The following is a 16,475-nucleotide window of genomic DNA, read 5'->3' on the forward strand; positions in this document are numbered from 1 at the left end:
AGACCCCATTAGTCACAGAGAGGACAGAGGAAGGAAGAATGGGGTCTAGAGCTCCTTAGCAATTGGACATGGATGAGTCCCTCATGTGTTAAGTCTTAAAGTTGTGGGTGGGGCTTCAACACCAGCAGTTTGACAGTAAAGTGCCTAAAGGCACATTATGGGACCCAGGCATTTGGACAGTTTTACAAAAGAGGAAGCAGAGAATCAGAGAGTTTAAGTGATTTACTCCAGGTCACACAGCTATCTCCAAAGTCAGTCTTTTCACTCCACAAGCTACTGGAAGCCTCTGAGGACAGATGTCTTCGCTAGCCCTTCTTCTAAGCTCCCCTCTTTCCTTCCAGACTCTTACCACATCACCTCCTCCTGGAAGCTACCCTGATTGCCTTCACCTCCTTTCTTGAAAACTGACGTCTCAGCAGAGGTTAACTGAAGCCTGTGTAAATGCCCTAGGGGGGTGCTGTTGGGAGGGGCACAGCCCCCTGTGATGTGGAACACCACGCTCAGATTCCCCAGCTTGGTGAGTTGGGGTTTTCTTCAAGGTGAGAGGTGGGGAGGAAGCACCTGGCAGGTGACGTGGGACCCGGGAGTTAGGAGGCTTGGGGTGGAACTCTGGTTTCATCAGCAACTTCTTGTGTGACCCTGGGTGTGTCTCTTTCCCATTCTTGATTTCCTTCTCTGCAAAATGAAAGGCTCAGGCTGGAATAGGGATGGCAGATCACTTTTAACTCATGAGCTGGTTCTTATCAGTTGGTGCTGGAGCAGTGTGGAGAGGGATTCTGAGGTTAAGTCTGGCTTGATGGGAAAGAGATGGATTAGTGATGTCTGCTGTGGGTGGAGGATGGGGAGAGATGGTAAGAGTCCCAGTTATTTGCCATCCCTTCCAGCCTAACAGCCCATCATCCTGTGACACATTCTTCAGTCTTTCCTGTGGACAGGGTGGATAGCCAGGTTCATCTTGGGCTTTTGGATGGCCTCACTGACTCTCAAAAAAGGCTCCTTGTCTGGTTAGACACACAGTCGAACAGACTGAGGGGCCCTGGGTGATCTGGCAGAGCCCTGAGACCCGCTGCAGTCAGGATTCAGGAGAGGGTTTGGGGAGCCTTTAGTGTCCTGAGACCCCAGGTAGCGGCCAAACATCGAGGGCTGGAAAGAAAACGCTGGGCTTATTCCTTGGGGAGCTGGGGAGGCATTTGCTGGCATGGAGCTTGGCAGGAGTGGGCATCATCCCTCCTCCCTGGAGGGTGAATCCGAGCCGTGGTAACAATGCTGCTGCAGCAGTGGATGGGAGGCAGCAGGGGGAACTTCACAGCAAGGGCCCCGTGACCCAGCGAGGTCATGGAGGCCTTACCTGCCTTGGGGTGCCGTGAGCTGGGCTGGGAAAGGGACCGTCCCGCTCAGAGGCAGGGGCTTGTTGAAGTGACTTTTCTGGAAAGGATGTGATTCATTTAGCAACCTTAGAACCAGCAGAATGTGAGATGCCGTTCTGTGTCCTGCGGGCCCCTCGCCGTTCTGCCCCCATCTCTGCCTGCTGCCCCTTTCCCATCCCTGTGGTCTGATGGCTCAGGGCTTGCTGTGCAGTAGGACTTCCCTCCTCATAGGAGCCAGGTGGCCGGCTCTGTCTGTCTCTCTGTCTTGCCCTCCTTGAGCTAGATTGGCTGCCAGAGAAGCGACTGGAGCCCCAGTTCTGAGCCTGCCGCTGCAGTCCGTGATCACAGACACTGGTCTCCCAGTCAAAGGACTTTTAGAAATCCTCTAATCCGACCCCTTCATTTTACACACAGGTGAGGAAACCAAGGCCCAGAGAAGGTGACACAAGGAATCTGTATACATTCTAATCCCACCTCCCTATTCTTAACTGTCCCAGGCTGCCCTCCCGAGGACTCCTGCAGCGGGGGTCAAGCCCTAAGACCTTGGGTCCAGGGCTTTGGGTCTGGCTCCTCCTATCTCCTTGGGGATGGCCTGCCTGCCTGGGCCCTCCCAGGCATTCATCAGCTCTCCAGGCCTCCTGGGTGACCCCTGGGTACTTAAAGATTAGAAAGTGGCTCTGGATGGTGCAGAGTCCTGGATGTCAAGCCATCTGCTTGTCAGTGTCATTCATTATTCACGAGGAAACATGAGCGCCTGGGTTGGCAGGGTCAGGAATTTTGTCCCTTGCCCTCTTCCCTCCCTTCCCACCCCCTGGGAGTGGTGCTCCACAGCTTCCTGTAGGGTGCACGGGACAAGCACTTGCTTTTCCAGCTGTGTCTGGGTGGGGCTTCACTGCCCCTTGGATGCTTGTGCCAGCTGTAGGCACCTGGGCCAGAGAGGTTTTTCTCCTCATAGATAATTTCCTTGCAGTTTTTCCAAAGAGCCCAGAGACCCAGGGCAAAGCCTGAGTGGGAGGGATGGGCCCACATCTTGGGTGAGCTCTGGGTTGAAGGGGCAGGGACTGCTGAGTGTGTCTATCTCTTTGTGGAAGCAGAAGACCTGGCTTCAAGTCCAGGCATTGCCACTTCTTAGCCGAGGAGGATGGCAAGGGCTTGACTTCTCTGAGACTCAGCTTTCTCATCTGTGACATAGAAATTAACTACATGCCTAACAGAAATACTTTAAAGAGTAAATTATGCTTGCACTGTAGCAGATTCAAAGTATCAGATGAGCGCTGGCCCACCATCCACCGAAAGACCAGAGACCCAAAAAACAAAACAACTGGCACTGGAACTGGAAACTACGGAGAAGAGATCATCATAGGCCCGGGTCCAGGGGGACTTTCCGTCAGCTGTCAGGGTGATGAGGGATGGAGGAGAAATACAATCTGGGGCTCTGCACACACCACGGGGTGGGTGAGTGAGAATAGTCCAGGCAGCCACAAAGACAGCAGAGCACAGCTTTGACTCGTCCCCACAGTCAGCCCTAACTCACCAGGCTGGCAGGAGCCTCGCGGGCCAGGAGACCAGGTGGCCATTCTCAGCCAAGTGGGGACTGTCTTCCTGGTCAGCTGGAGGAGTGCCTTCCCTTTCCCATCCCCATTTTCCCTCCTCTTTCCATGTCCTTTTGAAAAGCCGGATTCCCTCAGGGTGACAGGCCTGAGGTCAGAGGCTTGAGCAGAGAGACCTGAGTCCTGGGGTGGGGAGCTGCCCTGGGAGAAGCCCTGTGGGCCGGGACAGAGCCGGGAAGGGCTGGGCGCAGAGGCTGTTGGAGCGGCCACCTTTCTTGTACTCTGAGCAGAGGAGACCAACTTTCAGCCAAGTTGTAGAGGCTGACAGAGGACATCCCACCTCTGTGCAAAACAGGGCCCTGGATGCCCGCTGCCCCACTCTCCGAGAGTGGCTCCCGGCGCCCTCTGTCCTCTTCCCTGGCCCACATCAGCACCATCATTAAATATTTAATTGCGTAATTAGTTATTTACTGTCTGTCTCTCCTCCTGGACCGGAGACTGTGGGAGGGCAGGACCCAGTCGGCTTAGCTCACTGCTGTATCCTTGGCGCTCAGCATAGGCCTGGGAATTTCAGGGGCTTAAATATTTGTTGAAAGCAGCTAATGGGGAGAGTAAATTTATATACTCTGGAAAGGAATTTGGCAATATATTCCAAGAATCAAAAACATTGTTGATGCCTTCGGTATCAGGCAGAATGCTTTTGGATGTAAGAGAGGACCCCTGATTCAAACCTGCATAAGCACTGGAATATAGAACTGGAAGAGCAGAGAAGGCTCGGGGGGCCCTGAGGTCCTTTCTGTCTCTGTTGTGCTGCCCTCAGCAACACTGGTTTTGTCTTAGAGCTGGATCCTCTCTAGGGGGAAGGGTCTTGAGGGAAGGAGAGAGAGAGACACAGAGGGAGAGAGACCTCCCCTTTCTCTTGTAAGTGTGGAGTCCAAATCTCCCCCTTAAGTCACATTGGGCCAACTTAGTCATGTGCCCGCCCTTGGACCAGTAAGAGTTACCAAGGTGAATGCCACTTCCTGGCTTAGGCTAATCAGGATCGGCCACTAAAACAAGGGGGTGGGGTGCTACTTGGACAAAACCAGCAGTCTGTCAGGAAGCAGGAAGGGAGAATGGGTGTTGGGGAAGCTACCAGCAGTGTCCACATCCTCTAAACCAGGCACTCCATTTCTGGGAATCCATCCTAAGGAAATAAGCAGATAAAATGAGTGTAGAAAGATGTTTATTGCAGTGTTGTTTAAAAGAAAGGAGAGACAGAGGGAAGAGGGTGGATGGGAGGGAGGAGGGGGGAGGAGAAAGTCAGACGATCTAAGAGGTAACTGTACTGGAATATTCAAGTCAATTATGCTACCTCCATACAATGGAATATTATGATGGCGTTAACATTTATACAAAGTGTTAATGACATTGAGAAATGCTTGTGGTATAGTGTTAAATGAAAAATACCAGGATATAAAATTGTATTTGCAGTGTGAGTTCAGTTATTTTAAAAAATGCATTGAAAAGAGGCTGGGAAGAAATAGGTTAAAATGCTTACAGCAGCTGCCTCTCAGTAGTGCCCTTAAGGTTGACTTTTGCCTGCTTCTTTATCCTTTGCTGTACCATCCCCTTCAAGCAGGAGGACCCCTCCCATGGTCTGCACCGGCTGGAGCCAGTTTTGTTCTCCTTGTTCTTATGATTGACTCTGAAAATAACGATCACTAACACTTACTGAAGATTTACTCTGTGCCTGACACTGTTCCAGGCACTTTCACATGCACTAATTTAATTCTTACATCAGTCCCATGAGGTAAGTGCTTTTATTCCTCGTTTTGCTGAGGTGTTCACTGAAACCCCAAGATGTACAAGATGTCACACAGCTAGGTTTTGCTGCCAAACCAGGTCACTTGCCAGGGTAGCCATGTGCTAATGAGAATAGTCCCATTTATTGAGCCAGACTCTGTGCATGCTCTTTACATTTATTTGTTCATTTAATCCTCACAGCCTCAGAGAGGCTAGGTGACTTGCCCAAGGTCACACAGCTAGGAAGTGGTGCGGCCGTGATGGAGTAGCCTGGGGTCTGATGTGGGACCCCTTTGTCTCTCCCTCTCCCCACAGGGTTGCCTGAGGCCCTGCCGCCCCGTGGACCATGTTTAACGGGGAGCCGGGTCCAGCCTCGGCCGCGGCCTCCAGGAATGTGGTTCGGAGCTCCAGCATCAGTGGTGAAATATGCGGATCCCAGCAGGCTGGGGGCGGGGCCGGGACCACCACTACCAAGAAGCGTCGCAGCAGCCTTGGGGCCAAGATGGTGGCCATCGTGGGCCTGACCCAGTGGAGCAAGAGCACGCTCCAGCTCCCCCAGCCTGGTGAGGGGGCTTGGGACACCCAGGGGCCGGGGTGAAGCACCCTGCAATGGCTGGGCACCCAGGGACTGTCCTCATGGGTCATGGGTGTGCACTCCCACACCCGCAAACACTTATGTAGTGCTTGCCATATATCAGGCGCAGTTCTGGGTCTGGTATCTGTCCTGACTCATTGAATCCTCATATAACTCTATGAGGCCGGTACTGAGCACAGAGAAGAGAAGTATGATGCCCCAAACTACATAGCTAGTAGGTGGTGGAGCCTGGATTCAAACCTTAGCTGTTGGGTTTCCAAGGTCATGCTCCTAACCTTTACGCTCTGCTGCCTCCAAGCACAGACTTACATATTAATCAGCGATTATTTATTAAACTGCCATCGTGTTCCTGGCACCGTGCTAAGTGATACCACCGCTTCACAGACACATAGCCATAAGATACAGTCTTACCTGTATGTCTGAGTTTCTTAAGTACAAGTAGCCACACAAACGTAGTTACGTAGTCATAGATGTATGTTACAAAGTCACAAGAGACACACACGCAAAGACGCGTGCCTTGCTCAGTCACATAAATAGTGTGCTTACTTGCTCAGGTGAGCCACCCCTACTGCCAGGAAAGCACAATACACTCATTCACATTGTACATGGTCACAAATAAAACCAGTCATGCACATCACACATACACAGTCCTGTGGGTACCGATGCACAGACCCAGATCAGAGAAGCACAGTTACACACGTGCACACACAGTGGTCACAAAAACATGTCGCATATGTGTACACACATACCTCATGAAGCCACATTCACACACACCTTAACAGCTACATCCTGATAAATATACTTTCTCAGATGCTTAGTGACAGAATCCAAGTTGTCCTCGTTCTGGTGGGTGACCTACTTTGTCACGTACAGCGCACCCAGACCCCACATCACAGAGGAGCCAGCAAGACCTCTTCACTTCGTGGCATCAGTCCAGACACCAGCTGGTTTTGTTTTAAAATCTCTTCCTGCTTATTTTGCTCAGAGTAACAACTCTCCCAAGAAACCTTCAAATAGGCAGCTGGATGGGGGTGGTGAGGGGGCGGGGGCGCCAGAGGATCCAGGGAGAATGCTCATCAAGACTCCCAGTTGGGGCTGGGCATGGAGGACTTTTCCAAGCCTTAAAATAGATTTTTACAAAACCCTCCACAGGAGCATGTGGGATGGTCTTTTCCAGCAACCAAGCTGTGGTGTGGTCTCTGGCTCAGGGAAATGCTAGATGAGGAGAGGGCTTGAGGCTATCAGTACCCCGGGGTGGGCATGGCCTCTGTGAATACGTAGTGTAGGCATGGCACTAGGGAGTCAGGGAGATGGGGATCTGGGGATGCAGGAGTTGGGCTGGGACAGGACCAAGGGGTGGGATTAAGGATGGGGATTAAGATTAGGCTGTCAAGCAGGTGTTGGACCCCATGAGTGGCTTCAGGAGACCAAGCCCTGCTGATCTCTGGCTGATTCAGCTTCAGACCCAAAGGCTTCTTCAGGCCCCAAGTGATTTAGAGGGACAGTCTTCCAAGGCCAGGGCAGGGGTCTGAGTCACTGGGAGATATTTCAGTGATCTGCCTGGGACTGTCCACCTACCTAGACTTCATAGTCAGCAGGCGGGGATTGGAGCAGACACCAGAAGACCTCCAGCCTTGAGGGGAGATGAATGATGATGGGGCTTCTGGATCACTTGTCTCTGTGGTATGCAAGGGCATGGCTGAAGGCCTGGGGCCTGAGCCAGCAGAGTGGCCCAGATGCCCTTCCAACTTAAGGTCTCTCTGAATCATCCAATGGCTGAATGTCAGAGCAGGAAGGGCCCCTTGAGACCGTCTAGTCCAATCTGCTGATCTTATCGATGAGGTATACGAGTCTGGAGAGGAGAAGGCACTCTCCTGGAGAACAACTTCAAGTTGGCCTTCAGGGCCACACCCTGTCATTTACTAGCTGGGTGACTCAGGCAAGGTACTTCACCTCTCTGAACCTGCTTCCTCGTTTGCAGAGTAAGGACAATAATACGTTCCTTGCAGAGTTGTCCAGGGGATTAAATGAGACAGGATATGCAAAGGCACCCAGCCTTGTGCCTGGTGCACAGTAGACACTTGGTAAATTATTGGTGTCCTTAATATTACCCATGGTCGTATGGTAGGTCCAAAAAAGAAGTGAGTTCTCTGGCCTCCACAGCTCTGCCCCTTGCTCATAGCATACTCCTCTCCCATCTATAATTCCTTGTCCTCATTTTTTTTCTCCCAGGCCTTGAGGTTGCCAGTGTCCCAGCTTGGAGCCCCATCCTGGGTGGAAGGGTCTGGCCCCAGAGGGATATATAGGGCTGACTCACTGTGGGCACTGGTCCTGGGAACCCTGTTCTGGGAAAAGATCCTACCTAGCAGGGTGCCCCTGCTGCATCTGGGTGGGATGGCTCTGTTCCCTGCATGGCTAGAATGTGCAAAGTGGGGAGGAACTCCTCTCTCACACTAATCTTCTGGGATCTGGGTCTCTTCCCAGGGGCCTCCTTCCTCCCAGTTTATTTGTACCCTGCATTGGCTTGAGCCCTGCATATCTCCTCCTCTTGGTTTCAAAGCCTCTACCCTAGTTCAGGCCCCATGATACCTAGCCTGGACTATTGCACCAGCCTCCTCTCTAGTTCCCTTGCCTCCTGTCTGCCCCTTCCAGTTTAATCCTCACGTTGTCCTACAGAGGCCCTCCAAAAACTCACCCTGAAACTTTAGAGGACTAGTCCTGGCTCTGTAACTCCCCATGGGATCTTGGGACAGTCGCTTTCCCACTGGGCCTGTTTCGTCTTCTGTAAAATGGAGCTGAAGAGACTCTCTCCACGTTTCCTTCTAGATCTAACATTCTCTAAGTTGTGGGAGCATTTAGGAGGGTGGGTCAGAGCTTTGGGGTCCTAGGACACAGGTGCGTTCTGGCCCGGCCTTAGACTGAGTCCACACAGGGCCATCGTGGGCTATCCTGGCCCCTTCCTAAATGGGGCTTCTTTTTTCAGTACCAAGGACAGTGGCTCTTCGCGCCTTGGCTCTGGGTCAGGGTGGCGAGAGGGCTCAGGATTATTCCAGGAGGTGCCACGGGGAGTACTGCTGGAGGCTGCGACTCCCTCTCTCTTATATGTGCTGGGACAGATGGGATGGTTCCTGGAGTCCTTCGGTCTCCACAGAATTACTGCAAGCAGCTTGGTCCAGTTCTCTAGAGAGAGAAACCACATAGAGTTACTCCCCAAATCAACAGGGCTCAGAGACTGGACAGGTGTGAAGCCAGCAGAGGAATGTTCTCTGAGGTTGCAAGACATTTCTCCTAGAAGACATGGAACATAATCTCTGCTGAATCACATCTCAAACCAATGTGGAGTTGGTGGAGAGGAGTGAAAAGTCGCACGTCAGTCGACTGGGAGGCAGTAGGCGTGGGGTCTAGCCTCAGCTCTGTGGGCGCCTGGACCTCAGGCTCCCCATCTGTGAAATGGCAGGGGTGGGGAACTAACTGAGGTCTCTCTAACATTTCAGAATTCTGTGACTCCTCTACCCACAGGCTCACAGTGGGTTGGGCAGGTCAAAGAAGGTAAATTTTCTCCCAAATGGGTCAAATCTTCCCCAAGGTCTGGAAGAGGTGGGGCTGGAGTCATGAAGCAGTTAGCTGTGGCTTCAGCTTGTGTTGTATGTTGTAGGGGGAGATTCGAGGGGAGGGAGGCTGAAGGGCAGCCCCCACAGACCCATCTGTCTTCTAACTGGGTTAGAGGGGATGTGGCAGTTAGGAGCCAGGGACAGGGTGAGTCCCCCCACACCCACCATTATTGCTCAGGCCTCTGTGTGTGGTAGGTCACAAACCATTTGTGGGTTTGCACCAATGTGTGTGAGTAGACGGGTTCAACTCCAAGTGTTATGGTGTGAAGGTCACATGTATGTGGCAGAGTAAATCGTGTGTACGTATGACTAAGACCCGGTAGGACCATTTGTGACTATGTGACTGTTGTATGCACGTACACATGAACATGACCTTGTATGTGAAATCAGTGTATTCATATATGTGATTGTTGGCACTCGTGTATGTCTACTTATGCCTGTGTGAAAGAAATAGCAAACTAATGTGACTGTGTATGTGTGTGAGAGAGAGACAGACAGACAGACAGACAGATTGATGGTCTCATTGACTCCTGGATAGCTAGCTATTCTAATATCTCAGAAGCTGGGATGGTTTCAGAGAAGACATTCTTCCTCACCACCCGACCGGTCCCAGTCCCCATCCTGTCCACTAGTGATGCTAGTCTTCTCAGCCTTCCCCCACCCCCAGAGGGACTTCCTGAAAGATAAGTGGGACAAAGCAGGAGGAAGAAAGTCCCCCTTTTCCCAGGCTGGGGTCTTGAACATCCCCTCTCTGATCCACCATTGGATGTGGGTGGGAGATGGGGTTGCTGGGGTAACCAGCTCTCCCCTCCCCACTGCTTTCAGGGGCGATGCTGCCTGCCCTACCCCTGGCCTCTCCCCATCCCTGCAGGCACCACTCTTAATTTGTCTGGGCCTCTAACCAGTGATGGCAAATGGCTCCTTTGGTATAGTCCCTATCTGAGTGCCACTTCCCTCCCCATCAAGCTCCCCAGGCAGCCAAGCTTCAGCAACGGAGGTGCCTGCCAACCCTCAACCTGTCTTCTGCTGCCTCCCTGCCCCGCCCAGGAGGAGAGGGTGTCTAGAGGGACCACACTGCAATGCTGAGAAGGTTGCCATGGAAACCCAGGCAGGATGGTGCGCTGCTAGGAGAGGCAAAGTGCCCCATGTTCCCTGCAAGGCTGAGGAGGGTGGCTGGGGTGGGGGTAGAGGGCCTTCTGAAGAGGAGGTGTGGAGAGGCAGGGGTGAGCTCTCACCACACAGCTTCTGGGATTCTGCAGACCTCTCTCTCAAAGCCAGTCCGTTCAGGTTAACCCAGTAGTTCCTCTCAGTTGTGCTTCCCTAACAGCTCTCCACAGTCAGACCCACCGTGGGAATGTGTGTTAGTCTGAGAGATGCCAGGCTTCACAGGGGTTTTTTGTAGGGCCTGTGAAGGTATCGGAGAGGACGGTTATGAGGTCTGGGTGGGATAGGGCTCACAAGCATACTTGGAAGAGGGAAAGCAAATCTGGGGATCCTGGAGAAGGCAAACTTTCCAGAAAAGAGGCAGGAACACTTAACCTTTTGGGGCAAGGGCTGAAATTGAGTGGGAAGGTGGCTGTCAGGGCAGCCTGGCCAGGCTGAGGGCTGAGGGCTGCAGGGCTGGGGCTCCCCACCCCCAGCCCCGCCACCCCAGCTCTGCCTCCAGCCTTTCTAGTTCGCTTTGTCTGTGCCACTGCGCTGAGCAGAGGTAGAGGTCAGGCTGCAGACCGGCTCTAGAGGTCATCTCAGCATTGCCCCTGCTCCAATCAGACCCCTGCCCATTCTGCCCCCTCCCAAGAGGGTGTCTTTGGCAGCTCTCTCAGAGAAACATCTACCATAATCTGACCTTTTTGCCTTTCTATGCTTTGGTGGGGGGCGGTCACAGAAGGGGCCACCAAGAAGCTGCGCAGTAACATCCGGCGGAGCACAGAAACGGGCATCGCTGTGGAGATGCGGAGTCGTGTCACGCGCCAGGGCAGCCGGGAGTCCACTGATGGGAGCACCAACAGCAACAGCTCCGATGGCACGTGCGTGCAGCCCACCCGACCCTGTTCCCTGCCCTCCTCAGTCCCTCTAGTCACAGAGCCAGGGGCAGGGTGGGAAGATCTCCCGGGTTGGGTTCCATCCCAGGTGTCTGGGTTCCTCTGTGTCCCCGCTTCCCTCCGTCCTCCACTCTTGGGGCCTGGGCCCCAGTCTTCCTATTGCTCCAGGTTGCTGCATCCCATTGGAATAACCCCGGTGGCCCAGGAACTGTTCATCCTTTCTGTATGTTTCACGTCTCCCACCTCCCAGCACCTGCACACCTAAACCCTCCTCCAGCGGAGAGGGTTTCCAAAGAAAAATGTGATCTGAAATCTTTTTACATCTAAAACCATTGATACGGCTCAGATGAATGGAGGTCTCACAGGTGGCCTTGCTTGGCAAGGAGGTTGGACTAGATCAGTGGTTTTCAAACTGCGGGTGGTGACTCATAAGCAGGAAGTAAAATGAGTCCAGTGAGTCAAAACCAGCATTAGAAGAAGAAATAGAAAATTTAGATATATCCTATAGTAAGGATGAATTACCTTGTGAACTTTTGTTTCCATTTTTTTTTAATGTATAGATTCGCATAGGTCTGTTATGTTAAATGTATTTCTTAAATTTGCGTGTGGATTGCAGTAAAAAATTTGAAAATCACTGGGTCACATAGTCCCTCGGATCTCTTCTAAATCTATGAAACTGGTTCTATGACTAAGATTTTCTGATTCGGCTTCATCAAGGCCCAGCGATTTCAAGATTTTGTGGCTCGATTATTTAAGATTTTATGATCGTGTGTCTTGCTACTAAGCCTGTTTCCATGAATGTGGGTCCCACTAGCATTTATTGCATCTTACCGCATGCAGGGGATCCCTGGGTGTGTCAGACCAGTGTTTCTTGCTCTAGGATCTACCAGCCACTATCAGACCAAAAACAGTGTCTCATTGAACACTCACAACAACCCTGAGGGATGTTGGTTCTACCGTTATCTCCATTTTCAAGTGGAGAAACTGAGGTGCAAGAGGAGGGTGAGGTACCTTACCCAAGGTCACAGCTATTCAGTGGTAGTGGAGTCAGGATTTGAATTAAGCTATAACCTTTGTTCACAATCTCGACCCTCTCTATACCGAGCTCCTGACATTCTGTGACCTTGAGAGTCTAAGTTTCTTTATTTAACCTTCTCAGATCCTATTGTCCTAAGAATGTGATATTAGGCTATTGCTGACTGTGGCCAATAAGAGTGAGTGGGCCTTGAAGCCCCTTCCTGGGGAGTAGGGGAGAGACACGGGCCATCTCCAACAAGATATGCAGCCTATCGCCCCTCCCCGCTTGTCACCGGCCAACAGGGACTCAAAACCAAACGGTCCAACAGGGGATTTGTTCTGGAACAACGTTTGATCTCTTTAGCCAGGAGCCTGAGCTGTTCTAGAAGATCTTAGAACTTTGCTTGGTCCACGGCGGCTCATCAGCAGATGTGGGCCAGCCCTCCTCCATCCGTCCTTTTTCTGCTGGCCACATCCAGAACATCTAGGCTTGAGGACATGAAAAAGTAGCACATTTCCCTGGATGATGATAATAACAGCAACAATAACAATAACTGCCATTTATTGTTTCCAGTTTGGAACTTTTCACGAGCTGTCTGCCCTAGTCCTCGCCATAACCCTATGTGAGTTGGGCATCATCTGTGTTTTGCAGGTGAGGGAGGCCCCTTACCTCATAGAGCCTCTGTTTTCCCATCTGTAAAATTGGATCACAGCTCCTGCCACACAGAATGGTTGTAGGGATTAAATGAACAAATGCACGTGGAACATTTAGTGTGCTCTTGGCACTTGGCCAACTTTCCATCACGGTCAGGTTTTGTTACTCTTTCCAGGACCCCCCTTTCCCCCAGCCATGGACCACCCACCATCGCTTGTCATTAATCTCAACCCTGTCATTGTGTTATTTTGGTCTCAGTTGTTGCTTTGGGCACCACCTCACTGTTATTGACTTGCATTTCAAACTTATGGTCAACTAAACCTCCGTTCCTGGAACTTGCTCCAGGCATTGAAACTTCTGGCCTTTGTCTCTGGTTCTTGGCATTAACATCCCCTGGTGAGGACACAGGTGTCCAGCAAGCCCTGCCTTTTAAGAGTCACCTTAGAAATTCTAGTGCCTGAGGATTAAATACCATCATTATTATGTTTATTAGTCTCTTTTCTCAAGTGGCATGAAAATACTTTTCTTTAATGTGCAGAGATGAACAGTTCTGTTTGTCCCCAGCCAAAGTAGTGCACAGAGGCACAGAAGGGTGTACCCAGTGTCCCAGGGGCAAAGCCACTGCATCTCGCCATCCAGATACCCTCACATGCGCCTCTGCCTCCTTCTCCAGGTTCATCTTCCCCACCACCCGGCTCGGGGCCGAAAGCCAGTTCAGCGATTTCCTGGATGGGCTGGGACCCGCCCAGATTGTGGGGCGACAGACGCTGGCAACACCACCGATGGGTGAGTCTTTTTGAGGGCAGGGCGAGTGGGGTGATGGCAGCCACGCAGCAGAAAGTGTGCGCTCAGTAGGGGCCCTGCGTGATGCAGTGCACGCAGCAGAAAGGAGCCCTCACTCAGGCTTTTGTGCCAGTGAGGAGTCAGCATAGCACTCATCAATCCCTCCCTCATCAGAGGGGAAAGGGGGTCCAGCCCTTCTCTGCTACCGGTGCCCTGCAGCAGCTCTGCAGCTCACTCCCTCTCTCACTTCTCCACACTTTCCCCGACTGCTGTGCCCAGCAGTGCTAGTGCCGTGCATAATATGGTGAACAAATTGTCATAGCAATTGACTTTCATGGAGTCTGTTTTATCACCAATTCACTGCATGACCTTGGGCAAGTCACTGCCCTCCTTTGAGCCTCAGTTTCCTCATTGTAAAATGGAAATAATAACACCCAGCTTAGTTCTGCAATCTGACAATTTATTGAGTTCCTCATTGATGCTTTCCATGGCACCTTTTAGTAATTTCCTCTTCCCCTCCCTAGAGCTGGGAAGCGCTTCCTGGAGTCTGTACTTGGTCCTCTTAGCTGCAGTTCTGGCTCATTTCCTGAGCTCTCAGATGGACCCCTCCCTCCCTCTCTGTCCCTTACATATTGACTGTGTTGGCTTCAAGTAGCTCCTTCCCAGGCCCAGCTTCCCCAGAGACGCAGCCTCACCTCCACCCGCTTCCCCGTCAGTCTGCCCTGAGCAGTGTCTGACCCAGACGTCTGCACTCAGCCCTCATTTGGACATTGTTCAACCTTTGACCTCATAGCAGACAAGGGAGCTGAGCGCAGACAGTGCCCTGCTGCAGGCTATGCAGCGGAGCTGGGATTCTGTTCCAGCCAGGACTCTCCCATCCCACTGCCCTGTCTTCCTCCAATGTGCTCCTACTGGAAGAGGGGTCCACGGGGACCCTGGGGGTGAGCGTCAGCTCTCATCTGGCTCTTGGATCAGATTTGGCTAATTCCCAGCCCTTGCTTTCAGACTGTTAAGGGCTTGGGGAGTCTGCTTTTCCCAGCCCTAGCCAAGGGCTGGAAGGTAGTGAGAGGAGCCAGCCACTTCTGCCAGGCTAATGCGCCATCATAGCCTGGAACATTTGTGTGTGGTGCCCCCTGGTGTCCCAAACTGGGAAGGACGGGTTCGCCTTTGCTTATCTTGTTAGGGATGTTACAGTGAGACAGAGGAGGAGATTAATTCCTGAGGCCTCCCCTCCCCCTTCCCCATGGGGAGGTCAGGAATAGCTGGAAGGAGGGGGATGAATTCCAGGATGTCTCCTGAAAGTAGCAAATCCCCATCTTCTCAAATTGGCAAATGCAAACAATTGCATGATGGCTCAGAGAACCTAAAATGGGTGACTGAATCCAAAGTCTGGCCCATTTTCATTTTTCTCCACCAGGCTTGTGATCCTGCATCCCTTTGAAGGCTCTTCCAAGTGTCTAGCGCATAATTTCAAATTCTGCTAACCCGTGTTGAGCAAAGCTAAGAGTTCTAGAGATCAGATAGCTGACATGCCTGCACACACAAAACTTGCCCCAAATGGGTAATCCATTTTGTGGGAGCACAGTGAGGAGTTCTCAGTTCTCTGCTCCCAGGGAATCTGCCGGCTTTCCCTCCATCCTTTGGAAAGGGTCCGACCAGGCCCTCCTTCCCAGGGCGGGCCTCACATCCTGGGCAGGCTCATATGGCAGCGTCTCTTCAAACTGATAGCTTTAAATACTTGATGTATATTTAGGGCAGTGGCTGAGGGCTGCTGTGTAGGGGAAAGTGAAGAGGGGCCACTGAGCCCACAGCCTCCCCTCTGTCCTGACACAGGAAGCTCTGTCCCCAAACTTGCCTATTTCACTCAGTAAAACACATGCCCACTCAGTTAACCAGACTTAATGGGAGGTTGGCAGCCATTTGCTGTTACCCAAGCATGCCCCTTGAGGGTCATGCCCCCACCCACCCCAAGGGATTTATCAAAGCATTTCTCAGCTGCTTTAAAGTGGTCTCTGAAGGGCAGTTCTGGCGCGTGCAGTTTCTCCATCTCGTGCCCATTCCCGTATTGTAGCATCCTCTGCAGATGGGCATTCTGCACAGCGGCTGGCCAGCCTGCCCCTTGGTCTGGCTCTGCCTGGACTCTCCCTCTTCTCCCTTGCAGGGGACGTGCACATTGCCATCATGGACCGGAGTGGCCAGTTGGAGGTGGAAGTGATTGAGGCTCGGGGCCTGACCCCCAAACCTGGCTCTAAATCCCTCCCAGGTGAGGCAGAGCAGCCCGGAGCGCGATTTGGGAAATGGGGTCTTGCCAGGGAGGGGTATACAGCTGAACCCTGGGTCTAGCAAATCTTCAGCTCCCCATTGGCCTAAATCGGCACTCTTGACACTGGAGTCACAGCTTGCCTGGAAGGCCGGTGAGCAGGGGTGGGAGCAGGGGAGGATGGAGGAGTCAGCGTTTGAGTCAGTCTCTTCCACCTGCTGTCCGCTGGTTGGCTCATCCTGATCGCCTTGCCCTCCTCCAGGATCGCTTGGAGGATAGGGGGTGGGGCAGGCCATAGCAGTCTCCTGGACCCCTCCCATCATGCTCTCTCTCATTCCTCAGCCACCTATATCAAGGTTTACCTGCTCGAGAATGGGGCCTGCTTGGCCAAGAAGAAGACAAAAGTGGCCAAGAAGACCTGTGACCCCGTGTACCAGCAGGCTCTGCTCTTTGACGAGGGGCCTCAGGGCAAGGTGCTGCAGGTGAGTGTTATGGGGCCAGTGGGGCAGGGCAGACTCTTGAAGACTGCAAGTTGTAATTTAAGGTTATTTAAGATTTTTTTCATTTATGATTTATGCTGTGCCAGGCACTGTACCAGGTGATTAATATGCATTATGCATTTATTTTCACAACCCATCGTGGTGTTATTGCCCCTAGTTGCTTCATAAGGAAACCACGGTTCAGGGGGATAACTCAGTTGCGCCCCAGGCTGCACAGCTGGTAGGTGGGAGCAGAGTTTGCCGGCCGCCTCTTTCTTCCACCCGGTGCTAATGTTCATTGCACTTCGGCTCCACGCCAGGCTCCATGTCA

General features: G+C 52.2%; 1 protein-coding gene across 12 annotated transcripts in view; it reads left to right on the forward strand.

The window, feature by feature from the left end:
* The window catches only part of RIMS3 (regulating synaptic membrane exocytosis 3), a 48,325-nt gene that overhangs the window by 24,873 nt on the left and 6,977 nt on the right, over positions 1-16,475 (forward strand). For 3 of the 12 annotated variants that reach the window (XM_070260347.1, XM_070260346.1, XM_023632490.2), the window contains 6 exons: positions 342-517; positions 5,018-5,265; positions 10,794-10,935; positions 13,296-13,408; positions 15,567-15,668; positions 16,008-16,147. In XM_070260347.1, coding sequence (XP_070116448.1) covers positions 5,049-5,265; positions 10,794-10,935; positions 13,296-13,408; positions 15,567-15,668; positions 16,008-16,147 — 714 coding nt within the window. In that variant the 5' untranslated portion in view covers positions 342-517; positions 5,018-5,048. Of the gene's footprint in view, positions 1-341; positions 518-4,535; positions 4,710-5,017; positions 5,266-8,791; positions 8,847-9,139; positions 9,185-9,733; positions 10,025-10,793; positions 10,936-13,295; positions 13,409-15,566; positions 15,669-16,007; positions 16,148-16,475 lie in introns of those variants that run through there. The other 9 variants (XM_070260350.1, XM_070260348.1, XM_070260351.1 and 6 more) reach the window with 6 other exon arrangements.

Source organism: Equus caballus, chromosome 2 (genome assembly GCF_041296265.1).
Source record: "Equus caballus isolate H_3958 breed thoroughbred chromosome 2, TB-T2T, whole genome shotgun sequence".
Lineage (NCBI taxonomy): Eukaryota > Metazoa > Chordata > Mammalia > Perissodactyla > Equidae > Equus > Equus caballus.